At 34.9% G+C, this 26985-nt stretch overlaps 2 protein-coding genes and 1 pseudogene across 6 annotated transcripts in view; all 3 read left to right on the top strand.

Annotated features, from left to right (window-relative positions):
* RNPC3 (RNA binding region (RNP1, RRM) containing 3) overlaps window positions 1–18767 on the top strand; it is a 46452-nt gene extending 27685 nt beyond the window's left edge. For 2 of the 3 annotated variants that reach the window (XR_004032706.1, XR_004032707.1), the window contains 2 exons: window positions 20–1862; window positions 18666–18767. The gene's annotated coding sequence lies outside the window, so the exon portion shown is untranslated. Of the gene's footprint in view, window positions 1–19; window positions 1992–18665 lie in introns of those variants that run through there. The other variant, XM_030824978.1, reaches the window with a different exon arrangement.
* On the top strand, window positions 1622–26985 carry LOC100594235 (alpha-amylase 2B). Of its 3 annotated transcripts, none has more exons than XM_030824976.1 (11): window positions 1622–1862; window positions 18666–18879; window positions 19225–19371; window positions 20187–20384; window positions 20829–21059; window positions 21788–21921; window positions 22825–22947; window positions 23041–23140; window positions 25098–25216; window positions 25330–25455; window positions 26762–26985. In XM_030824976.1, exons 1-11 carry the CDS (start codon window positions 1765–1767, stop codon window positions 26949–26951), a joined length of 1680 nt encoding a protein of 559 aa, XP_030680836.1. In that variant the 5' UTR covers window positions 1622–1764; the 3' UTR covers window positions 26952–26985. The 3 variants fall into 3 exon arrangements, with proteins under 3 accessions (XP_030680836.1, XP_030680837.1, XP_012355905.1); XM_030824977.1 differs by lacking the exon at window positions 1622–1862 and adding an exon at window positions 12536–12620; XM_012500451.2 differs by lacking the exon at window positions 1622–1862 and adding an exon at window positions 17897–18090.
* LOC101175906 lies at window positions 16469–17864 on the top strand (annotated as a pseudogene).

Here is a 26985-nt window from a genome sequence, read left to right as displayed (position 1 = left end):
TTCTGCTGTTCTTCTTTAGAAGCATTCCTGCGTAAATACTGCTGTAATACTGTCATGCAAAGTGTATCCTTTCTTGTCGTATCCTTTTTGGGGCAGTGTTTTTTTGTTTTTTTCCTAGAAATGTTTGTCCTTCCCCACCTGTTGATCCAGTTTAAGGAATACTTTTTTACACTTTATTCAAATGAAATATTTCTAAAATTATTTGTATAGACTGAACAAATCTTTTATGTGTTTTTAGATTTGTTGTTGAATTTTCTGTGCTGTCATTTATATAATTTTTTGAGGGAAAGTTAGTGAATCAGGTCATCTTACTTAGAGAATGTGTTCATTTACTTTAACCCAGAATACAGTCTTGTTTCTTCTATTTATATGTTTCCTAAACCTAATACAATAACATATGCTTTCTGTTGTGTAATATATCTGGTTTAGGTATTTATAATGTGTTTAAAATTTAATTGGGCGAAGGAAATGTTGTTCTTTTAAAAAGTACTTACATTGAAAATTAAGATGTCTGGATTACTATGTAAATTCTAAAGAGTAGCAGACCTCTCATCTGAAGTCTTAGTGAATCTCTTTTGACATAGATAGCAATAGAAGTATCTTTCTTCTTTCCCCTTTCTTTTTCTAAACAAGAGAAGAAAAGCGTAATAGAGGGGAGAACACATAATGCCAACTAAGGGTAGTGCATTAAGTGAAAAACAGTCTTGGCAGGTATATAGGAATAGTGGTTTCCAGACTGGTTGATGACCGTCATCACCAAGAACAGTGGTTCTCAGTCTTGGCTGCACATTACAGTGATCTGGAACTTAAATACTAATTTTAAAAGGGTGCAGTGGCTCATACCTGTAATCCCAGTACTTTGCAAGTCCGAGATGGGAGAATCACTTGAGCCCAGGAGTTTGAGACCAGCCTGGGGAATGTAGGGAGACCCTGTCCCTACAAAAAAAATACAAAAATTAGCCAAATGTGGTGGCTTGCACCTCTGGTCTCAGCTATTTGGGATGCTAAGGCAGGAGGATCACTTGAGCCCCAGAGGTTGAGGTTGCAGTGAACCATGATCACACCACTGCATTGTAGCCTGAGTGACAGAGTGAGACCCTCTCCCTCCTAAAAAAATCCTTGAGAAATATATTGATGCCTGGTTCCTTTGGTCAGAATTTTGATTTAAGGTGTTGGGGGTGTAGCACAGATGTTGGAATAAACCTCTCAAACTGATTTTAATATGCAACCAAGGTCGAGAACCACCGAGGAAGAATTTTTATGCATAAAGATTCCTATACTCTACCCTAGAACTAATACATCTGAATCTGTGGGAATGGAGTATAAGAATCATAATTGAAAAGGTTTCCTTAGTAATTCTAAGGATTGACCAGTTTGGACACTGCTTTGTTAGAGTAAAATGATTAGGTACCTACTATCAACCTAGCCATCCAACCTTATATTAATAACTAGGAAAATAAAGGCTTGGAGCCTCTGTGTTTCTTTGTTGAAACATCTGCTACTATTATTAGATCTATGAAAACAGTTCAAAATTCGGTTATTATCACCTTAAAAGTACAAAACCTATAGATATTGAAAATGTAATTATTTTTCTATAGGCATAGTTAAAATGATTTTGTAAATGTTATAAATCAGTTTCTTTATAAGCGGTTTATTTAGATAAATTTAGTTATACTGACATGATTCACTAATTTTCTAAAATATAAATGGTTCAGCTCTCAGTTATTTTTAAACTAATGACCTGTGTTATACTTATTATTTTTAATGGGCTTTTATGATGTTTTAGGTTTTTTTGAATCCCATGTCCTTCAAGTGCTTTCCAACTTTGAGAGGAAGAAATTGACCACCTGGACTATGGAACTGTGCGTAACAGCTTTGAAAGAGTATTTAAAATTAAATCTATATGCCTTTAAATCAGTGAATTGGAAACATATTACATGTATTTTAATGATTTTCCTCAAATATAATAAATTGTTTCCTTTCCAATAAAATAGTGTTTGTATTTTTTCTTTATCTGGTTTAACACATCTAGGAAAACATAATATTATAAAAATATATAAAATTTATAATATAATTTTTTTATGATTATAAATACTGCCTTTTAAAAATTCTTACCTAGATACCAAAGCACTTTCACATTTTTTTTTATTGTAATCTTGGTTTTTGTAATTATTTTATATTTGTCTGGCTTTGAGTTTTATTGGGCTTTTGGTTTTTTGGAAGTGGGGGATTTATCCCAATTTAGAAATTTGTATCCTTGCCGTAATACAGTCTTCCATTTTTGTTCCCCCAAATCTTTCATCTGTCAGAATATCACTCAAAGGTGAAAATATTTCCCACATAAAATTATTCTGTTCCTTTAATGAAATGAGTTTCAGCTGTATATACGTAGGAAAACTTTTTTTATTTGATTCATTCTTATAGATACTTTCTTGAGGTTGTGATTACACCTTTACCTTAGAGGCACTGCCCAAAAAGACTCAGGTCTTCTGTAAAAATACTGTTGTGGATCATAGCTTCTTACCTTTTACAGCATCGTGAGGTAGGAAGAGTAAGAACATTAGAGATAGGAATTAGAAGCATGGAGAAGTGAACCCTGGAGCATCCCAATGGTGAGATATCAAATAGTTCAAAAACTATTAAAGAAGACTAAGGAGGAATAGCTAAAGCTAAATGAAGAAAGTATATCAAATAGGAAGGAGTGATCAAATATATTAGCTCTGTTGATAAGTTATGAAAGATGAGTTCTTAGGATGAGGCATTGGGTAGAGCAACATTTGGGAACTTGACGTTGGCAAACTTGGTGGATGTCAGGAGTAAGGGTATTCAAGAGAATTTGAAGAAGAATTTAATATAGTGAGTATCGAAGGCAATTCTTAAAGAGTCTTGCTTTCAAGGGGTTGTGAGAAATGGGTTAATGGAGGGCAATGTAGTATCAAAAAGCTGTTTATTTTAAGATCGATGATATAGCAGGTTTGTATGCTAATCGGACTGATTCAGTAGAGAGAAAAAACATAATGCAGGAAACGGAGATTGCTGAAGCCATAGACTTGGTATACAAATAGAAGGGCTAGTTTTAAAGATAGGCACACAAACAGCTCATTAGTAACAGTACGATGAAGGGCAGATTATGGAGTTCTAGATGTTGGTAGTTCAGTAAATAGGAGCATGTCAAATTTTTGTTATATTTTCTCAGTGAAATAGGAAAGAAGGTCATAAAGAGGGAGGAAGTCATGAAGGATTAAGGAAGGAAAAGGAAATGTAAAATGAATAGCTAGGAATGTAGGAAAGTAAACATACTCTTAGGCAATCTGTGGTTTATTTAAATGGTATCAGTCAATGTGGTTTTGTGTTTTTCTCCAGTTGAGTTCAGCATAGGTGCTGTCACTGAGTAAGTACAGAATTCAGTTTAACTAAAGTTGAGATTTCCCTAGGTGAATAAGACAGTCAGTGATGAGATGTTACATTTAAGAGAATGATTATAAAAGAGTGATATGGAAAGTAATCTGGGTTAAGGAGTGAAGTGAGAAAATAAAGAAGGTTGAGACAGTGGAAAATGGTATGATCAATTGTAGATTGCAGTGTGGTTAAAGATGCATTGGAGTTCTTCAGGTACAAACTAGAAATTTGGGAGATTTAAATAAGAGTGGGGTGGCTGAAATTGAAATTAGAGTATAATAATATGTAATAGTACTAAGTATAGTATAATAGTATTAAGTATATAGTACTTAGTGATTATAAGTTTTAGGATGTGAAGATGGGAGTAGTATAGAGGCAAGATGATGGAAGGAGATGAATTCAAGAAATTGGGAACCTAGGAGATTGAAAGCATTATCTAAATGAATTTTGAAATCTCAACAAGAACTGTGGTGAGTGCTTTTAGTAATTATTTTATCTTTACTACCCTGTGAGAAGACAGCACTTCCTTTGGTGAGTAATGGAAAGCTCTTTAATGTGTCAACTGTAAGATACTTTATTACATTTAATTATCTTTAGTAATGCATGCTAAAAAATAATGACCTCAGTAGGATTATTCAGCAGATACGTGAGCTAGCCCCCTGTGTCAGACACCTAAGAGGTACAACTGATGATTTTCAAGAGGAATAGAGTTCTCATCCCAAGTACTTAAGCTGCAAAATATGCCACCCTATATTTTCTGAAAACTAACAGTGTATAGAGCGTCCATATAAAAGCTAATAGGAAATCTTAAAGCGCACACACACACACACACACACACACACAATATTGAATAAGCATCAGGAAAGATATACCCTGTACCCAACATGCACAAGGTCTAAGCGATGAAGAAAAAGCCAGGAAATCAAGTAAGACTGGAACATCTATGACTAATATATAAAGATTTGAGGTGGTTGTTATCTATTTAAAAAGTATCAATTAGAAATGAAGAAAGAGACCAGGCGCAGTGGCTCACGCCTGTAATCCCAGCACTTTGGGAGGCCAGCGCAGATGGATGAACGTGAGGTCAGGATTTTGAGACCAGCCTGGCCAACACGGTGAGACCTCGTCTCTACTAAAAATACAAAAAAAAAAAAAAAATGCTGGGCATGGTGGCTCATGCCCGTGGTCCCAGCTACTCGGGAGGCTGAGGCAGGAGAATCATTTGAACCCAGAGGGGGAGGTTGCAGTGAGCCGAGATTGCGCCACTGCACTCAAGCCTAGGTGATGGAGTAAGATTAAAAAAAAAAAAGTATTTTACGTAAGAAATTTTAATTTTTTGTAAATTATAAAATAGCACTTAATATGGTATTTATGTACCAGGATCTTTGAATATCCAAAATTTAAGAAGATGTGAGCAATTTTATGAAACTTTTCAAAGCTTAGAAAAAGGTAACTACATAAAATACCATTATATGTTATTTATGGGAACATTAGATGAAGTAAGTCCCAAAAACATGCATAGAAATGATCATACAAACTTGGAAGAAATTGAATGTCTTGCTATCGAAGGAAAGGATGGAGGTGTAAGAGATTGAGGTTGAATGTGAGAAGCTCTATATATTGTATTTTTCTTTAAAAATATATATTTAAACTCGCATTTCTTATTTTTCAAGTGTTCACTCCAATGAAAATTCTTTTATTTTTCCCCTTACAGTTTTTATTTCTGATCTCATGTATGCAGTATACTATTGTTCAGAAATATTAGTGATCCTCCCTGCAAATGAAATACTCCCATCCTGTTGAATTTGGGAATGTCCATGTGATTTGCTTTGGCTGTGAAATGTGAGCAGAAAGATTGTTTTACTTTGGGGACTTCCCGATTGCTAAAGCATGTGTCAAAATGAAGTTTTTGTGACATTACAAAGGGACTAATAAGAGTGCCTTCGTTGATCCTAGTTGAACATGAGAAACTTGGTTTTTGTAAGCCACTGAAAAATTTTAGTTTCTTTTATTACTGCAGAATAACCAGTTCTGTCCTGATTGATACAGCCACAACATTTCCTTAAGCTCTTTGATTTTCATATTTCCATTAGGATATAGGAAGTCAAGAGAAGAATAAATCATAGGATCAGAGAATATTAACAGTGAAAGAGACTATTGGGATAAATTTGTTCAATGGTCCAGACTTTGGATTCTAAGTAATCAGTAATATTTCAAAAAAAAAGTGTTAAAAGATATTTCAATATAAAAAATGATGACATTTAACTTTGTAAACAGCAACAACAAAACCTACCATTGCTGGGCATAATAGGTCATGCTTGTAATCCCAACAACTTGGGAGGCTGAGGAGGGAGGACCACTTAAGTTCAGGAGTTTGAGGCTGCAGTGAACCATGATTGCATCTCTTCACTCCAGCCTGAGTGACATAGGGAGACCCCAAATGAAAAAAAAAAAAAAAAAAAAACCTGTCATTAATACATTGCTCCTCTGTCTCTCTTCCCATCCTCTGTACCACTTAGTCTTAAATCTAATCTTATTAAACGAGATCTAAGGATAAGACAAGAAAAAGGATGGTTGCATCTATACTGAACATGTATTGAGTTTTTTTCTTGTCATTATTTTCTAAACAACATAGTATAACAAGTTTTGACATAGCATTAACGTTGCATTAGTTATAAGTAATCTGAGATGATGCAAAAGTTATATGCAAATACTACATTGTATATAAAATACTCGAGCAGTTGTTGCTTTAAGTATCCATGGTGGTTCCTGGAACCAATTCCTCATGGATATGGAGGGAGGAGGAACCACTGTAGTTAAACAAATAATCACTTTAAAACTTAAAACCTTTTGCATGGTGAATACAGTCATGTACCACATATATGATGGTGGTCCAGTTAAGTTTATTATGCCATGTTTTTATCAGAAGTTTCCTATGTTTAAATATATTTAGATACACAAGTACACTGTGTTACAGTTGCCTATAGTATTCAGTACAATAACATGCTTTACAGGTTTGTAGCCTAGGAGGAATAGGCTAAGCCATCTAGGTTAATGAAGTCCATTCTATGACATTTGCACAGTGGCTTGATTACCGAAGGGCTTTCTCTTCAGAACATACTCCTGTCATTAAGCAATGTATGACTATAGTTGGAGAAAAAATAATAATACAGGCATACCTTTGGCAGTGTCCTAATTCATACCAGCATTCATGATTACTTAAATTTGCACTGGAAAGACTTCAAAAAGCAGTGATATATTAGGGCAATATATTTGCAATACATGACAGGATAATAACATAAGAACTGGAAACATTCAATAAGAAAAATAATAAAGCAAAACTAGATGGGAAAAGGAAGAAGCAAATTTCAAGAGAAAACTCAAAAGGCCAAAAAATGTGAAATGATGTTCAGCCTTGCTAGTAACTGGGAAAAGCACAAATCATTTTTAATCTATTAGGCAAAAATTAGAGCTATGATAATATTAATTTTTGGTGGGAGTGTGACAAAAGGTACCATAATATACTGCTACTAGAGAGTAAAAACTGATAGGTTTGTAAGGGCAATTTTGCATAATATGAAAATATAAAAATGTGCTTCAAGTTTCACCTACGTTTAGCCTACAGAATTACCCATGTGTAAACATGTATACAGATGTTCATTATAACACGTCTTATAACAACAAAATATTTGGAAATAAATGTTCATATTAACAAGTGCATACTATATGGTCTTGGTCCAATTAGAATATTCTCTTTTATTTCAATCCTTTAAAAGACTCAACTTCTGACTGTATATAGACAATTAAAAAAAATGTGTTCTCCATATGTGCATTTGGTCAGGTTAATTAAAACCTGTTGAAATCTGCTTGCCCTTAATAAGGTTGTTATTTTCAAACTCTCTCATAATTGTGGATTTCCCTATCATTGTACTGTCAATTTTTTTGCTTTAGCAATTTTAAACATGTTATAAGGTGAGTAAACACATATATTTGTTGAATTTCTAGTCAAGAGAGTCAAACATTTTTAATTATAAATGTACAACCATTTTATTTTGGCATTAATTTTGCCTTAGATCTTTGTCCAATACTAATAAAGCCTCACTATCTTTCCTTTGGTTAGAATTTACATCGTTTATTTGGTTCTAGCTTTACCTTTACCTTTTTTCTATCTCTGTTTTTAAAAAATCTGTCTGAAAATGCATTTAGCAGAAACATTTAATCAATTTACATTGAATTTTTTTTACCCTATACCACAGGAATGAGGCACACTTTCTGTTTTGTTAATGATTAGCACTGATTATACCCATGCATATTCTCAAAGTCCAAAGTTAATGCCTATGTCCATTGCCAAAGACAATAATGTGACCTTAGAATACTTGAACACTGTTTTATTCCAGTTTGCCGTCGTTTTTATTTTTGAAATTACTCCTGTGTTTTTAATCCTCCAAGACATTATTTTTGAAGAATTTTTACTCCTGTTAATCTTTTAAAAATTAATCAGATTAAGCAGAACTCAGATTTTAAAATATTTTCACATAATATTTTATTTGATTTTTCTAACAATCCAATGAAAGGGAATATAAGACTGATTAGTAGGTAAGAGCTCACTGTGGAGTTAGGCTTCTTGGCTTTGAAATTCAGTCCCAACATGTACTACAATTTGACCATTAATAAATCCCATTATTTAATTTTTTAGTGTTTCTGTTTTCTCATTTTAAAAATGAGGATAATCATATTTCTATCATGTAGGGTATGCACGTGTGAGAAGTAAACGTGATAATGCATAGAAATGGCACATAGTAACTATATGTTGTTAGTGGTTATTTTATTTTTATATTTATCAACAATATCCTCATTTTCTAATTGAGGACCTAGTATGAAATCCATAGACTTTAATTTTTTTCTAAGGTTCATATAGAAAAAAATGTACGTGGTGAAGCATCTAGTAGATAGTGATGCATAGAGTTAAATTTTTTTGGTTTTTTGTTTGTTATGAGACGGAGTCTCGCTTTTGTTGCCCAGGTGGAGTGCAGTGGCGCAATCTCAGCTCACTGCAACCTCCACCTCCCGGGTTCAAGCAATTCTCCTGCCTCTGCCTCCTAAGTAGCTGGGATTACAGGTGCCAGATACCATGCCCAGCTAATTTTTGTACTTTTAATAAAGGCAGGGTTTTGCTATGTTGGCCAGGCTGGTCTCAAAGAGTTATATTTTTGATTTAGTGACTGCTTACATTCTAGTCTCATTTAACTAATTTAACCCAGCCCTATGCCATTCTGGTCTTTAAGGTTTTTTTTATTTTATATGGTTATTTTATTTTTAAGGTTATTTTATTCCCTATGTGTTTATTCTCTATATATTCCCTATGTATTGTTATAAATGGTTCAGGAAAAAAAAACATAGTAGAGATTGTGAGAGGATATTGTAGAAAAAGGAAGACAGAAAGCAGACGAGATATAGCGTAGTAAGAAGAGGTGGCAGGGCAGCAAATTGAGCAGAGGAGAGAAGACAGTGGTTTGCTTAGGAAATAGGAGTGTAGTGATCAACCTGTTATAATACTGGAGTTCAGAGAAGACTCCTTGTACAAATCTGATTTGGAGAATTGGAGTAGGACTGTAGGGCCACATATTGAAAGTAAGAGGTTATAGAAAATCTGTAAGATTCTAAATTCGGCAATTTTTTTTTCCAACTGAAGAAAAAGCAAAACCAGAACTGAGATTTTTATTTTATGATTGTAAAACACTGAACTGTGGGTTTGGGAGATTGCTGATGGAAAGAAGTTAATGTGGTAAGTTGTTTTAATGTTTTTTTGAGTATTATGTAAGTCCTCCTCCAACTTTTTGTCTTGAAATAAGTGGTTTCTGTCACATGATTTGATATAGAGTTTCACGATCTATTTTCAGTTTGTTGACAAATCATGTTTCAGTGCTGTGCAGTACAAAATGTACTATTTATATTGAAAATGTGTCGTAGCCTTGGCTCAAAAGGTTTCTCTGATTTCAGAGATCTGGTAGGCAAATTTGATTATCTGTACTTTCTTTTCTCTAACCTTTACATGCAACTTATCCTGAGTTCAGGTTTATTTTCTTTCTTATTATATTTTCAAAAGAAAAACAGAAAACTGTTGGGGGAAGGGCTGGTGGTTGAAGGTTTACTATTTTGAGAAAATTGTACCTAATTTATTGCAAAACTCAGAGAAATTAAGACTTTATTTTTTAGTAAGAGAAAAAACTAACTTGATCAAGTTCATAAATGTGACATTAAAGTATTTCAGTTGTAATTTTTAATCACACTTAAATTACTTCCAAAGATATTTATAAGGCATCTAGGCTAAGAACTATGAATGACATTAATAGATAATTTGTCTTTTTTTTTTTTTTTTGGTCAATGTTAATTCATTTGCATGTTAAAATACTATAGTATCTGGTACAAATGTGAGGCTACTTTGGATAGGGGGAAAGAACTTGTAAATAACTGATACTTATATAAGTAGAAAGGAAGCTCTAGAAAGACAAGTTATTTGGAAGTTGCTACTTTCTGCTTAACATTTTAATAGAGCTCTTTCATTTTATTTAAGTCAAGGCTTTGGTGTGATTTAAGTAGACTTTGAGCTAAATGATTAAATTTATGGTACTTGATGTGTCAAGAGGGATACTGAGTTTACACTAGAGCCGTTTCCCTATAATGCCATTTATATTATGGATGTCAAATAAAATAAATACCTCATATATGATATTGATTGAAAAAATACTTTTGAGACCCTCAGAAACTGGCTAATTTTGAGTTAATTATTGATACTGGATATATTTTATTTTTTATATGAGCCCAGATGAGAGGAGAGAATATGTTTTGACACTCCAAATATAAATCTTTAGTGACTATTGCTTTGTTGTCAGGATATTATCAAATGTCCTATTTCACATTCTTAGGGAATTCCCAAGATATGTCATTTGGCACATTATAGTAACCATTAGAGCTTTAGAGCAAAGGGAAGTTTTCTCTTTTTAGAGCATTCTAGGAAGTACAAAATATGGGCAATAATGCCATATATTACTAATAACTGAATAGCTTCTCTAAGGATGACTCTTTTAGAATAACTATTTCAGAAAGTAGACATAACAACTATTTTAAATCCTTATTTTTGTCTTGTTTTTAATGCCAAAGATGCCAAGAATTGTTTGTGCAGATTTTTATTTCAGAAGACATAAATATACTGTAATTGTTTTCATGCTTCTCCTATGGGGCATATAGCTCTTCAGATTGCTTGTTTGAGGTGAAAATTAAGATTAAATGAGAAAATATATGACAATGCCTGACTCTTAGTAGAAGCTTATTATATGTGTGTTTAACTCTACCTTTCATGTAGTGCTAAATTCCCTAAATTATGTCTGCAAATTATCCCTTATTTTACCAACATTCCAAATGCATTGTGAAAAATGCTGATTTGCTATTACAAGAACAGAGTTCATTCATCTGGCATTGTTGAAAAGTATATTTCAAAACTAACATGGATCTGCCAGAAATCCTAAGCCAATAAGCAAGAGGAATAGTGTGAGGGAAGGAAGGAAAAAATTGCAGGTAGAAAATATTGGTGATTCTTTTTCATCTCTGTCCATTCCTTTAGTGGAAATGAAAATACTTCTGAGAAGTAGAAAGTATTAGAAGTTAAGAAGGGTAGAATGGGAAGACAGAATGGCCAAGTGTTAGTAGAGTGAAGGCAGGAAGACAATATGAGTTGATAGTATTTTTAATAGGACCAGGTAAAAATACCAATACAAAAATAACATTATCAACCATATTGAGCTTTTACCATATCCATACACTGGGATAACAGCTTTATTTGCATTATTTGTTGAATCACAATAACTCTATGAGGTAAATATTACTTTTTCTAGTTAATAGATACATTTAGAGAGGTTATTTTCCAGCATCACACAGGTTATAAATGGAAAAGTCAGGATTTATAGTTTGTCTTAGCTCCTAATAATTACGTTTTCACATTTGGAACCTTGAGTCAAGCACAAAGTTCAAATGGTGCCCCTCTTCTCTGTCAACTCTTTACACCATCAGCCCTGTATCACTATCTAGTCAGTCTTCTATTTAGATTCTGATACTCACCCGTATCCAGTTAGTCTGTTGTACTCCCTGCAAATTTTCCTTCCCTATTTGTTTTTAAAAATCATCTCGGGTAATAAAACTCCCTTTGCTACTTTGAAGGCATCTCTTTATTCTCTCCTTCCTACTCCCTATACCCCATCATTTATAAAGATTGGTGGCTTCACCCAGTATCTTTTTTGGTATTTTGTCAGCCCTCAAGGGTACAACTCTCCAGGCCTGATAATTCGGCCGGTGTACACTGCCCTCTGTATAGTAGTTGCTTAGGGATAGCTTCTGTTCTGTTCAGTGTCTGTGTTAAATCAGTTAAGTATTTTGTGTTCCATTTCTTAGACTGTCATTGCTTTGTTGAAAACTCCCAATTCTCTGCTTCTTTCTTCATATCTTTTTTTATTGTTTTTATATACCCATTTGTTTTAAAAGTGGTACCTCTAACTCATATTAGTTCATCGGTTTCTCTAAACCAAATCTGCCTTTAGATTGCACTATCAGTCATAAAGACATTGCCATTCTAATATTCACCCAAACTTTAAATCACAGAGTCCCCATTTGACTCTTTATATTCTCTATTCTCTTATATCTGATTAACCACCATTTTCTGTACAGTCTCCACCAAGTCTGTTATATCTCCTCTCTCTGTTTTACGTAAACATTTCCCCTCTATTCCAGGGGTGTATGTTCAAAGACCCCCAGCAGGTGCCTGAAACCACAGATAGTACCAAGCCTTTTACAGTCATCTCTCCAGTATCTGTGGGGGATTGGTTCCAGGACATCCCATGGATACCAAAATCTACAGATGCTCAAGTGCCTTATATAAAATAGCATAGTATTTGCATATAACCAATGCACATCCTCCTGTATACTTTAAATCATCTCTATATTGCTAGAGATGTAATATATACTGTAATATAAATGCTGTGCAGATAATTACATTGTTTAGGGAATAATGACAGAAAAGTCTATATGTTCATTTCAGATCCAACTATCCTTCTTTAAAAATATGTTCTTCCACAGTTGGTTGAATCTGGTGATGTGGAACCCATGGATATGGAGGGCTGACTATATACACCATGTTTTTTCCTGGCACATCACTCAACTACTATTAGCTGGTGAGTCAACTCAGATTGCTGGAATGACTAGGGACAACTAGACTTCAAGTGATCTTTCATCCCAGTTAGGCTCACAACACAATGTATGTTCTCAGAGTTCCAAGAGATCAAACCCCCTTCTGCAAACCCCAATCAAACTTTGCTTGTGTCTTGTTTGCTGATATCCCATTGGATAAAACAAACATTAAGCTAATTCCATAGTCTTTGTAGAAAGAGACTCCATATAGGTATGGATACTGGGAAGTGTCATTCATTGGATGCCCTTTAATATAACAATGTATCATACTTCCCTAATTTTCATTCTTACTGCTATAATCTTAATTCAGATTTCTGTCACTGCTCTGCTTACTAATGTTCCTATCTCTTTGTTTTCTGGTCCATCTGATATAATTAAAAGTTTTTATTATTACTTTCCTGTTTAAAACAACCAAAAAACCTTCTGAGGAAAGTACTTTTTTCTTCTCCCTGATTTTGAGTGTCCCCAGTATACCTTTCCAAATTTAACTGTCATGTCTCCCTCACACTTGACTTAAGTTTCTAAAACACTGTATTGACTTCTTGCCATTTTCCTTGCTGTTCTACATGTTTTTCTTACTTAAAAGCAATTTTACCTATCTCTTTTCACTGATGTCAAGCCCATTCTTCAATTTTATCTCCCCCTTATTCCCATCTGTCAGAAATTTTCCTATCAATTAAATCCTGAAGCACTTTACTCGTAACCCTCTTAAAACTATGTTCATATCTTTCACTTTATTGTTTTTTTGTGTGTATGGACATATGCCTTCTCTAACTGAACATAACTTCTAGAACAGCTCTATCTAATACAAGTACAATGTAAATCATATATGTAATTTAACGTATTTTACTAACTGCATTAAAAGAAACAAAAAGACACTAGGGAAATTAATGGTAAATTCTGTTTAGCCTAATGTATCACAGTATGTTATTTCAACCTGTAAACATCATAAAAATATATTTTTTTACTTTTTATTTTCACACTATCCGAGTGTGTTTTACACTTATTACTCATCTCTGTTCAAACCACATACATTTCAACTGGTTAGTAGCCAGTTGTTTCTAGTGGCTACCATATTAGACATCACAACTCTAGAATTCTAGGAGAAACATTAGTGTAGTACAGAGAATGTTGACTTGCAATCAGGCTTATTATCAAATCCTGTCTTTGTCACTTACCATATGAGCCTGGACAATTTACTCAGTCTCTCTGGGCCTTAGTTCCAACATGTGTACAACACTTTTGCTAGGATTAGAGTCAAGTTTATTGCACAATTTCTAATATAGAGTTCATTGATTTTTAAAAAATCAGTGAGGACATAACCCATGTTATGCCAATGTTTTGCACAATACCTGGAACCTAGAGTTTTCATGTTATAGCCATTTATTGAGCACATAAGACAATGTCAATCATTTTACTAGGATTTGGAAATACTAGATATGAAGTCTACCTTCAAGAAGCTTGGTCCAGAATGACAAGTAAATTGTTAATTATAATACAGTTACAAAAGAAGTCAAATATAGCTTAATTTCATATAAATTAAAAAGCTTTCATACAGCAGAGGAGCTAACTGTGCTTGGGAATATGAGGGTAAGCTTCATAAAGTTGTGGTTTCAACTTAATGTGGAAGGAAAAGTAGTTGCTTCCACACTAAGTTAGATGTGGAAGGGGATGATATGGGAGAGAAAACCACTAGGAAAGTCATGAAGGTATGACATTTCATATAAAATATGAGGAACTTCTAGTTTTGCAATGAAGAGAATTCACAGGCTTGGCTGGGGGAAGGACCAAAGGGCAGCATCGGGATCGACAGTGGAATAGTTAAGATCCACAGCTCTCCTGATACCCTTCGTCAAAGCTGGTACTTCTCATTTTGTCTCATGTTAAAAAATGGCATCATCCCCAAATACCTATATCTTTAATATTTTTCCTCATCCTTCAGCTCTAATCTATTCATAAATCTACTGCCTGTTTACCTCTGAAATATACCTTGTGTATGCCCTAGTCCAAGCCACTCACCTCTTTCCTGGACCACTGTAAAAGTCTTCTAACATCTACCTCTTTCCACTCTTATCCTCCTATAATCTGGTTTCTTCCCAGAAGCAAGGGTGGTTTTCTTTTAAAGCTTATTAGTCTTTCAGTTCCCCATGTTACAGCCTTAACAGCTCTTTCTTCATGTTCTACAAGGTTCTACATGATCTGGCCTACCTCTCTGATCTCATCTCATTTTATCCCACCCTTTATCACATGTGCTGTAGCCACACTGATTTCTTTTTAATGTGTCTTATGTACTAGCTTTTTCCTTTCTTGGGACATTACTCTTGCTCTTTCCTCTATCTGTTGCTCTTTCTCTGATCTCTAAATGACTGGACACTTCTAATCCTTCAAATCACATCATAAAGTCACTCTTTTAAGGGATGTCTTCCCTTACCATCCAGTCTATAATACCCTGATGGAAAAGTCACTTTCTATTTTATGATTTTATACTAGTTCTTACTGCTATCTGAAATTATTTTTTATCATCACTGTTAGTACTGTTGCTATTACTGTTGTTTGCTAATATATTTTCTTTTCTTTCCACTAGAATGTAAGTTCTCTGAGAACTTACATTCTCTGAGAAACCTGTCTTTTTCATCATTGTCTCCTGAACATCACCTACAGTGCTTAGCAAGAAGCAGACACACACTTAACACTTGTTGAATGGATGGATGAAGTTTTTCCTACCTGTACTATTACTCCCTTTCATAGCATTTCACTTACATTACATTAAGAAGGAAAAAGTGTGCAAATTTATTTATTTAGCATTTTATCAGGTAAAAGAAATATTTGCCTACAGGGAGAAAACCACCACCACCACAAATCCTACTACTATATGCACTATATTAAGCACATGAGTTGATCGAGGGGAAAAAAGTTAGTTTCTCCAATTCATGGGCTTTGAGATTTTAAATGTTTTCTTAAATCATTAATGGAGAAATTTAAATAACCAAAAATTTGAATTAAGGATGGGAAACAGGGCTGATTTCAAAAATGGAAATATCACATAATATGTCTGTTTGAAATGGAAACATGACAAAAATTTGAAAATAGTTAAAGAAATTTTGAGAATTCAGTTGGCTTCAATTGTTATTTTCTATTAGTGACGGATATCACAAATAAAAGACAGTCCTTATTTATTTGTTATTTAGGATTTATATATATACACACATATACACACATATATAAAGACTACATAGACTGTATATATATATTACACACTGTGTTATATATATATGGAATATGTATCGTTTGTGTGTATATATATGTTTGTATGTATGTGTGTGTGTATATATATATATATGTTTGTTCTCATGCTGCTATAAAGAAGTGTCCAAGACTGAGTAATATATAAAGAAAAAGATTCAATCGACTCACAGTTCCACATGGCTGAGGAAGCCTCAGGAAATGTACAATCATGGTGGAAGGGGAAGCAAACCCATCCTTCTTCACTTGATGTTAGGAAGGAGAAATTCTGAGCAAAAGGGGGAAAAGCCCCTTATGCAACCATCAGGTCTTGGGAGAACTCACTCACTATCATGAAAACAGCAGTATGGGATTACCGCCCCCATGATTCAATTTCAATTACCTCCTACCAGGTCCCTCTCACAACACATGGGGTTATGGGAACTACATTCAAGATGAGATTTGGGTGGGGACATAGCCAAACCATACATATATACATATATACACACACACGCATACACACACAGAGTCTATACACACACACACACACACACATAAATAAGGACTGTATAGATATGTGTGTGTGTGTGTATATATATATATAAATACAGTCCTTATGTGTTTAAATATATATTTACTTTTATTTATGTTTTTTTGCGTGTGTGTGTATGTGTGTACACACTACCAGAGGTTTGAAAAGGTTAAAATTTTATCAGTAAGAAAAAAAGTTACCTCTGCCAGCCCATGCACCATGTTGTCTTGCCGCTCCGCTGTCCCACTCCTCCACCAGTCACAATGGAAGAAGAGATCGCTGCGCTGGTGATTGACAATGGCTCCAGCATGTGCAAAGCTGGCTTTGCTGGGGACGACAACCCCCAGCCATGTTTCCTTCCATCAGTGGTGCCCCCGGCACCAGGGCATGATGGTGGGCATGGGCCAGAAGGACTCCTATATGGGCTACATTGTCGAGAGCAAGTGCAGCATCCTGACCCTGAAGTACCCCATTAAGCATGGTATCGTGACCAATTGGGATGACATAGAGAAGATCTGGCATCACCTTCTACAAGGGGCTGCACATGGCCTTGGAGGAGCACCCGGTGCTGCTGACCGAGGACCCCCTGAACCTCAAGGCCAACAGAGAGAAGATGGCTCAGATCATGTTTGATACCTTCAACACCCTGGCCATGTACGTGGCCATCCAGGCTATGCTGTCCCTCTACACCTGTGGGTGCACACTGGTATTGTCATGGGCTCTGGAGATGGGGTCACCCACATGGTGCCCATCTATAATGGCTACGCCCTCCCCTACACCATCCTGCATCTGGACCTGGCTGGCCAGGACCTGACCAACTACCTCATGAAGATCCTCACCAACGGTGGCTATAGCTTCACCACTGCCGAGTGGGAGATCGGGCACTACATCAAGGAGAAGCTGTGCTATGTTGCCCTGAACTTTGAGCAGGAGATGGCCACTGCCACATCCTCCTCCTCCCTGGAGAAGAGATATGAGCTGCCTGATGGACATGTCATCACCATTGGCAGCGAGGTTCTGGTGTCCCGAGGTGCTGTTCCAGCCTTCCTTTCTGGACATGGAATCTTTCAGCATCCACCCAGACCACCTTCAACTCCATCATGAAGAGTGACGTGGACATCTGCAAAGACCTGTAGGCCAACACGGTGCTATCTGGTGGCACCATGTACCCAGGCATCACCGACAGGAGGCAGAAGGAGATCACCACCCTGGCACCCAGCACCATGAAGATCAAGATGATCACACCCCCAGAGCACAAGTACTCGGTGTGGATCAGCAGCTCCATCCTGGCCTCACTGTCCACCTTCCAGCAGATGTGGATTAGCAAGAAATAGTACAATGACTCGGCCCCCTCCATCGTCCACCGCAAATGCTTCTAAATGGACTGCGAACAGATGGCTAGCATTTGCTTCATGGGTTAATTCAGAAGTAAAAATTTGCACCTGGCAAATGCATACACCTCATGCTAGCCTCACCAAACATGCTAGCCTCACCTCATGCAAGCCTTCGAAAATAAGTTGTCTTTGAAGCTTGTATCTGATATCAGCACTAGATTGTAGAACTTGTTCCTGATTTTGACGTTGTATTCAAGTTAACTGTTCCCCTTGGTATCTGTGCATATCTTTTATTTCAGTCTTTAGTACATGTGGCTTGGTCACTTCATGGCTAAAAACGTGCTTGTGGAAGACAAGTCTGGCTTGGTGAGTCTGTATGGCCAGCAGTCTCTGATCTGTGCAGGGTATTAATGTGTCAGGGCTGAGTGTTCTGGGATTTGTCTACAGGCTGGTAAGGGCTCCTGAACCAGTTGTTTCTGTCCTGTCGGTCTGTCAGGGTTGGAAAGTCCAAGCCATAGGATCCAGTTTCCTTTCTTAGCTTATGTTGTCTGCCAGAGCACCGTGGGCTGTTACATGCCTTGAGTTGGAAGCGGTTCACATTTATACCTGTAAATGTATTCATCCTTTTAATTTATGTAAAGTTTTTTTGTATGCAATTCTTAATATTTAAAGAGATGACAACAAATTTTGGTTTTCTACTGTTACGTGAGAACATTAGGCCCCAGCAACATGTCATTGTGTAAGGAAAAATAAAAGTGCTGCCAGAACCAAAAAAACATTAATTTCTAAAAGGTCATTTAGATGATTTCCATGAGAGACTTTTTGATGTTCTTCACCAGTTAGGATTATTATTGATAATCCTTTTCAGATTATGAATAAACAGTTTGCCCTCAAGTATTTGTTCATGCTAATATTAACTTTGTCAAATGTGCTTCTTACAGGAATATAAATAGTTTCTGGAAAGGACACTGTCAACTTCAAAGCAAAATGAAGTTCTTTTTGTTGCTTTTAACCATTGGGTTCTGCTGGGCTCAGTATTCCCCAAATACGCAACAAGGACGGACATCTATTGTTCATCTGTTTGAATGGCGGTGGGTTGATATTGCTCTTGAATGTGAGCGATATTTAGCACCCAAGGGATTTGGAGGGGTTCAGGTGGGTATGATTCATGGTATAAATTGCAGAATTCACTGTGCTTGTAGTAAATAGCATTCTGATCTTATCTGTGAAGCTTGGGCAACATTTTACTTCACAGGTAAGTATTCTAAGTAAAAGAGATTCCTGAGGAAAAAACAATGTAATATTCTTGGCAACTTAATATTTCATTTCTGAGATAATCTTTCTTCAACAAGAGCCCTGCAATGTGCTGTTAATATTTTCAAGAGATAGCTGCATATACCAAGATTCAAGAATTTTTTATGTTATTGATTAGTTTCTAGAACATTCAATGATATAGAGTAAGACACAATTTGGTACTTATGAAGACTGTTTAATTTGTAGATCTCTCCACCAAATGAAAATGTTGCAATTCACAACCCTTTCAGACCTTGGTGGGAAAGATACCAACCAGTTAGCTATAAATTATGCACAAGATCTGGAAATGAAGATGAATTTAGAAACATGGTGACTAGATGCAACAATGTTGGGGTAAGTGAATTCTAGTTTCCTTTAAAAATAACAGATAGGAAAATGATTTCTCTCTCTTCTTTCTTGCTCCTTTTCAGCAGAAAGTTTTCCATATTTTATTTTTTAAATTTTACTTCATACTTTAAAACTCAAAATTAACCGTTGCCTTATGTTCAACTTTTGTAAATATTTGTGTATGTGCTCTCTATCTACTGAAGAAATAGGTTAAAGTTTAAAGCAGAATTTACTTCTAAAGCAAAACATCAAATTTTAACTTTTATACCTATCCATATTTCCTGGAAAGACTTTTCTGGTTAGGAGTTATAATTCCAGTTATAATATTTGCTCTCATTTTTAGGTGACTTGTCTCTCCATCCCTAATTCTTTGGTTTTTTGTGGTGAATAGGTAGCTTATCTATTTAATGAGGAGCAGAATTTGAGACGAATAGCTACCTTATTTGTCTTCAAAATCTTAGTAGAGAGTACAGGCTTTCTCCTGGTGACCGACTGTAATTCCCAAAACAGTAACCTTTCCAGTCTCATCTGAGTTTTGTCTCCCCGAAATGGGCTTTTTGCGTTTCCTCCTATTTATGGTAGTTTCTGGTTCTCTCAATTTACCATTCCTATAAATATTTGACCAAGTGTCTAGAAGGACTGTAGGTGTTTAGTTCACATTACTTTCCTTTCACGGTTGATTTTTGATCTTGTAGGAAAATAGTTATAAGATATCATGAAATATTTTGGAGTTTTATTAACATACTATAAACTTGAATCAATAATGCTTTAAATTTCTACCTCTCTATAAGTCACACTGAAGTAGAAACTTTGCTTTCTAGGTTCATATTTATGTGGATGCTGTAATTAATCATATGTGTGGTAATGGTGTGAGTGCAGGAACAAGCAGTACCTGTGGAAGTTACTTCAACCCTGGAAGTAGGGACTTTCCAGCAGTCCCATATTCTGGATGGGATTTTAATGATGGTAAATGTAAAACTGGAAGTGGAGATATCGAGAACTACAATGATGCTACTCAGGTAAATTTTTTTATGAGAGTTGTCTGAATAAGGAGTGATATATGCCTTTTCTTGTAGACATCTAGCTAATTGAACTTCATTTTAAATATGAATTTAGATCTCTTAGGGACACGGATTAACAAGTTTGACTACTTTAAGAAACTTTTTAAAAAAAAGTTTTTAAATATCGATTTGAGATTTTTAAATAATACACATTTGCCCACTTTTAAAAAGCTCCCAACCGATTGAAAAGCTCATCGACTTTATTTCCTAAATTCTCTATTTTCTATTAGAAAATATTTTAAAGATACATCTATAGTAGAATGTGGGCATCCCCAGTGCCCAATGCAAGGAAGTCACTGTAGAATATCTATTGAGGAATCACAGAATAAATGAATAATCAAATGGATTCTCAGGTGAAAAATGAGGTTTTATATATCAATCATAACATTTTTACCTCAACAGGTCAGAGATTGTCGTCTGGTTGGTCTTCTTGATCTTGCACTGGAGAAAGATTATGTGCGTTCCGAGATTGCCGAATATATGAACCATCTCATTGACATTGGTGTTGCAGGGTTCAGACTTGATGCTTCCAAGCACATGTGGCCTGGAGACATAAAGGCAATTTTGGACGGACTGCATAATCTAAACAGTAGCTGGTTCCCTGAAGGAAGTAAACCTTTCATTTACCAGGAGGTACATCAATACATATATGCATGTAAAATATCATCTTATTCATTAGAAAATAATGGCAGAATTAATTAAAAATGCAATTTCTATAGGATAAGGACTGAGTCATGTATATAAAACAGTGTTCTTTACCTCCTCTTCTTCACATACAGCATATCTAATTCTTTATCACAACAGGTTTTATGGAGGTACACAGAATGTAGGATACTGATAATAGTTATGTCTTTATTTTCTTTGGAAAATGAGATGAGTTAATATTAAGAAATGTCAGTCAGATAGCAAATGTTGTATTAGTGTGAGCTGTTATTATTATCATTGATGTACGAGACTAAAAATCAGGTAAGTATTCTCACAGGACAACAGGTAACTTTGACATTATGTTTCTTTTAATATTGTAGTGTATTCTTTATCAAAAAAAGAATATAAGAATATTAGCTGTTGAGATAATAAGAAAACCATTTTGAGCATTTCATATAACAAATAGGACCAGGCTTGGTGGCTTGTGCATGTAATCTCAGCACTTTGGTAGGCTGCGGCAGGAGGATTGCTTGAGGCCGGGAGTTTGGGACCATCCTGGATGATATAGCAAGACGGTGTCTCTAAAAAACAAAACAAAACAAGACAAAAACAAATAACAAATAGCTTAAAGCTATTTTTTATATAATATTAACTTATTGGTTAAAATGCTTTAAAGTCCTTATGCAAAATGTTATTTTTTCCTAAATTTCTACTAGATAATTGATCTGGGTGGTGAGCCAATTAAAAGCAGTGACTACTTTGGAAATGGCCGGGTGACAGAATTCAAGTATGGTGCAAAACTCGGCACAGTTATTCGCAAGTGGAATGGAGAGAAGATGTCTTACTTAAAGTAAATTAATACAACTTTTCCCCTGAATTATTTCATAGATTTATTAGTCATAGTACCCCAGTATGAGTTATCTTCTGGAACATTCTTATTCAGACAACTATCAAGGAGTCAATTGTTTTTTTTTGTTTTTTTTTTATTTATTGGTTTATTTATTTTGTTATTCTATTTTAAGGTTTAGGGTACATGTGCACAAAGTGTTAATGATAAGTATTATACTGCCCTAAACTCTAATCAATCATCTTTTGTATTTAGAGTGTCTGTCACAAGAGAGTATGCCTAGTAATGCTAAACATTCCCTAGGAATTTTCATCTAAGTACGAGATGAATATACTGGATTTGACTGATGTTTGCATATAATCTTTTAAAGCCAGGTTATTATTAAAATGATCCTATCATTTATAAGCTATGTACAAAGTGTCCATACTGTAGAATTTACATATATTATATGAATTAAAAATATGAAAATATTTACATTATAACAATACAGTATTGAAGCCGTATTTAAAACTAGTTTGACATTCTGTATAATGTAATATGGATATTGATCCTTCTGGAGTGCCTCTAAATTATAATGTGCTGAAACCTCTGAAAGGACCTTTTTTAATAACAAAAATCTTATATTTGTAATATGAATATAAGTATTCCATACTTGTATATACGAATATGGACTACATATGTAGATTACACATGTGTGTGTATATGGTGTGTGTATATATATTTGAGTGTGTGTTTGTGTGTGTGTGCGTATATATATATATACACGTATCTTACAGAATAACCATTTAATTAGAGAAAGAATTTTATCTTCAGATGCCATGCCATGCAGAAAGAGATGCACAGTTAAGTTACTCTCAAACTGTTGTGAAATGATACATCAATGTATATCTTATTTTTCAAAAATAGGAACTGGGGAGAAGGTTGGGGTTTCATGCCTTCTGACAGAGCACTTGTCTTTGTGGATAACCATGACAATCAACGAGGACATGGGGCTGGAGGAGGCTCTATTCTTACCTTCTGGGATGCCAGGTAGAAAACCAAGTTCTCTATTTTTTAACACATCTTTTAATGATGGTAAGAATATTCTGATAGTCTATGATAATATAATTATGTAACTTTCAGGCTGTATAAAATGGCAGTTGGATTTATGCTTGCTCATCCATATGGATTTACACGAGTAATGTCAAGCTACCGTTGGCCAAGACAGTTTGAAAATGGAAAAGTAAGTTTTGGAGTTGTTTGAACTGTCATTTTCTCAAAAAACAGGAGGCAATCTTGTTTTAACTTAATATGACAACTATTAATTGTATATGTATTCAACAAATAATTGATTGTAAACCTGATACAGGGCTGTGATTTTAGTAATGCAGGTTATATTAAAGGAGTAAAATTTATATACTCCATTGACAAAGAGTATGCAAGCCTTTTCAGAGATATGACAAACATCCCCCTAGCCCGCAGGAAAGAAAAAAAAAAAACACTTAAAAATAAGAGCTAGACACAGGGATTAAAATATATACTTTGAATAAGTACCTACCTCAGGGTTAATAGGAAGATTATACATGCCAACACTTTTAGAGAACTTAAAACATCATCTGCCAATAGTGAGAACAATATAAATGTTTGTTAAATATTTTTAAAAAGGTATATGGAATACAAAGAAATGATTCAGTTGAGCTGAGTTAAATAGTGAAAGTATATAATAAGAGGAAGGAAATTATGTGTATTAAATAATAGAAATTTAGAGAGTATTCTAAGAAAGGTAAGAATGAGAAAAATATTTGGGAGTATGGTAAAGACATTTATCTGATGCGTAGTTTCAAAAAGGAACAGAGAAATAAGAGCATAAAGATATTTGGAAAGCTAGTAGAAGGTTTTCTTTTAAACTAAAGGGTTCAGAAACAGCATCAGAGACTTCAGATCTAAAGCAGAAATTCCTCCTTCCTATGAGTCACACAGATATCTAGCTAGCTTTTTTTAGATGCCTTTCAGTTTGAGAAGTCTGCTACTTTGTATAGCAACTGATTCCATTGTTAAACATCTTTAATATTTAGAAGGTGTACTTTTATATTGAGCCAACTTCTCATAATTTCTACTGATTGGTCTTATTTCTGATGTTAGGAGTCACAGAGTATTTTTATTTTTTCTATTACTATAACTTTTCCACTTTGCCAGGACTGCTGCATGCTAAAAACTCTTAGTTTTGTTCACTTTTCGCCCTATGACATGATTCTAAGGTCAACACTGAAAAACTTCCTACAGTTACTCTGGTTTTTTTAATTAAGATTTTTAAAAGTGCCAATGAGAAAAACATAATATTAAAACTGGTGTCAATTTATAAAAAATGTTCAGATGTATTGTTTTATACATTTATCTAAACAGAAGCATGATGGACTCTAATATTTAATGAGCACATGTCACGTTCAAGGCATTTTCACATATATTACTATATTTTATATCAAAAAACTATATTCCCATTTTACAAATGAGGAAACTGAGACACCAAGAAATTATGTGTATTGATTAAATTTTCTTAGCTACTAGTAATAGAGCCTATGTTTTAATCCTGGTGTTTCTGGTACTAATGCCCTTCCCATTTCAATGACATTGCATGGCTTACAGTGATGTTAAGAAGCCCTTGCAGGCCAGGTGCAGTGGCTCACACCTGTAATCCCAGCACTTTGCAAGGCCAGGCGAGAAGATCAGCTGACCTGAGGAGTTGAAGACCTATCTGGGCAAGCTAGCAAGACCTCGTCTCTACTGAAAATTTTTTAAAAATTAGCTGATTGCGATGGTGCACAACAACAGTCTTAGCTACTTGGGAGGCTGAGATGGGAGGTTCGCTTGAGCCTGGGAGATCAAGGCTGCAGTGAGCTATGATCATGCCACTGTACTCCAGCCTGGGTGACAGAGAAAAGAAGCCTGTACAGTTCCTTGGAATGAAAAGGAGAGGATAAAAATTTGTTACCTTTGTTTGAAATATGCCAAAAGAAAACCAGAGGATAGAGAGATGATGAAGACCCAGTAAAGGGCTGTAAACATTAATGAAGGCATTGGATTCTAGATAAAGTCACTGACTGCAGAGACACAAGTAACAGGATAGGTTGAGTTTGGTGTAAAGGAGAAGGAAGAGGTAAATACATGCATGTTAAAATTTGGCTTTTCCCCCCTTACTTAAGGATGTTAATGATTGGGTTGGGCCACCAAATGATAATGGAGTAACTAAAGAAGTTACTATTAATCCAGACACTACTTGTGGCAATGACTGGGTCTGTGAACATCGATGGCGCCAAATAAGGTGAGAATATGTATTTAGATTTGTCCTCTAATAGTAAACTTTCCTTAGCATTTTATTTAAAACTGTTGAAGTTTAAGAATATCATCGTTTTATATATGTTATTGTGTTTGTAGGAACATGGTTGCTTTCCGCAATGTAGTGGATGGCCAGCCTTTTACAAACTGGTATGATAATGGGAGCAACCAAGTGGCTTTTGGGAGAGGAAACAGAGGATTCATTGTTTTCAACAATGATGACTGGTAAGTAAATATCAATTAAAAATAATATTATGTACCAGTATGCTCTTGGTTTATTCTTTTTTTCCTGTTCGTTGACATTTATCATTTAGTCAGTGGAGCGAGAAGACAATAGAGATCAAAATTGGGCAGCAGTAAAAAGATGATGGCTGTTACTCCTTCATTCTCCTGTTTTCATAAGGGCTTTCTGTTGTAAGCAGAGTCCTTTCTGTGCACCCTTACAATATCTTATGCATGTATTGAATGCACATACATATGCTCACCTACACATGCCACAAAATACACAAAGTAATTAATATGAGGATTGTGAAATCATTAAAAGCACGTGTCTTATAGTCCTGTTTTTTTAATCATGGAAAAATGCTGCCTCAGTACTAATATATCTTTATTTCTAACTCTTTTTCTCAATGACTGCTCTACGTAGTTTTTTGGTATACTTTCTTCACTTCTCTGTCTCCTTGTGACAAATAACATTTTTAAAGCATATGCATAAATAATATGTATCTTGTGGTTAATGATTTGCTTCCGGAGATTTGAGTTCTAGTTCTGAAACTTCTCATTATTGGTCTTTCATCTGTGATTCTTATATCCTTTACCTGAAGTATAAATGATTCCCTATCCTATAGCTCCAAAGACCTCCTTGCAAACAGTTGAATTGTCTCTGCCCAAGGCCTACTGATACTCATATTTAGCTCATTTTAGTATAAATTATATTTCACTGATGAAAAATAAATAAATACATGAATACATAAATCTAGTTGATCTCTTTCCTGCCAAAAAAGTCCATGTCTAGTTCTTTAATTTCTTTCTTTTGTGAGTGAAAATACCAAACTAAATTTTTGTGAGAAAGCTTTATATTTCAAACTATCACTTCTTCATAGAAATGCTAGATTGTTTTTACGTACGCCCCAAATTCTTTTTGACCTTATGGGGAGAAAAGGAGGTTAAAAAAAATACCTTTAAATTTTTTAAAGTAATTTGTATTAAGTTCAGTTGAGAACAAATTTGATTTTAACAAGGTAGCACTTTTATCAAAGTGTGACCATTCCTGCCAAAATTCAGTGATATTCTTCAACTCTGATTTTTTGGCAATATTTTCACTATGGACCAGGAAATTGCTACATTTTCTGTAAGGTTACTTTTGGTCGTAGAAAGCTATTTACACCTACTAGGGAGGCATATGGGTTTTCTTCTTAATGAGACTTCACTGCTTAGGGTTCTACAACATAAAGTTATGCTCTTTATTTGTGTTAGCCTGTATTATTGATTTTCATTGTATTGAAGTTAAATCTGAAATTTTATTTTACAGGTCATTTTCTTTAACTTTGCAAACTGGTCTTCCTGCTGGCACATACTGTGATGTCATTTCTGGAGATAAAATTGATGGCAATTGCACAGGCATTAAAATCTACGTTTCTGATGATGGCAAAGCTCATTTTTCTGTTAGTAACTCTGCTGAAGATCCATTTATTGCAATCCATGCTGAATCTAAATTATAAAATTTAAAATTAAATGCATATCCTCAAAACAATA

The sequence above is a fragment of the Nomascus leucogenys genome, chromosome 12, assembly GCF_006542625.1.
Source record: "Nomascus leucogenys isolate Asia chromosome 12, Asia_NLE_v1, whole genome shotgun sequence".
Lineage (NCBI taxonomy): Eukaryota > Metazoa > Chordata > Mammalia > Primates > Hylobatidae > Nomascus > Nomascus leucogenys.
Note: the sequence above shows the minus strand (reverse complement) of the source record. Positions and strands in the feature narration are given on the sequence as shown.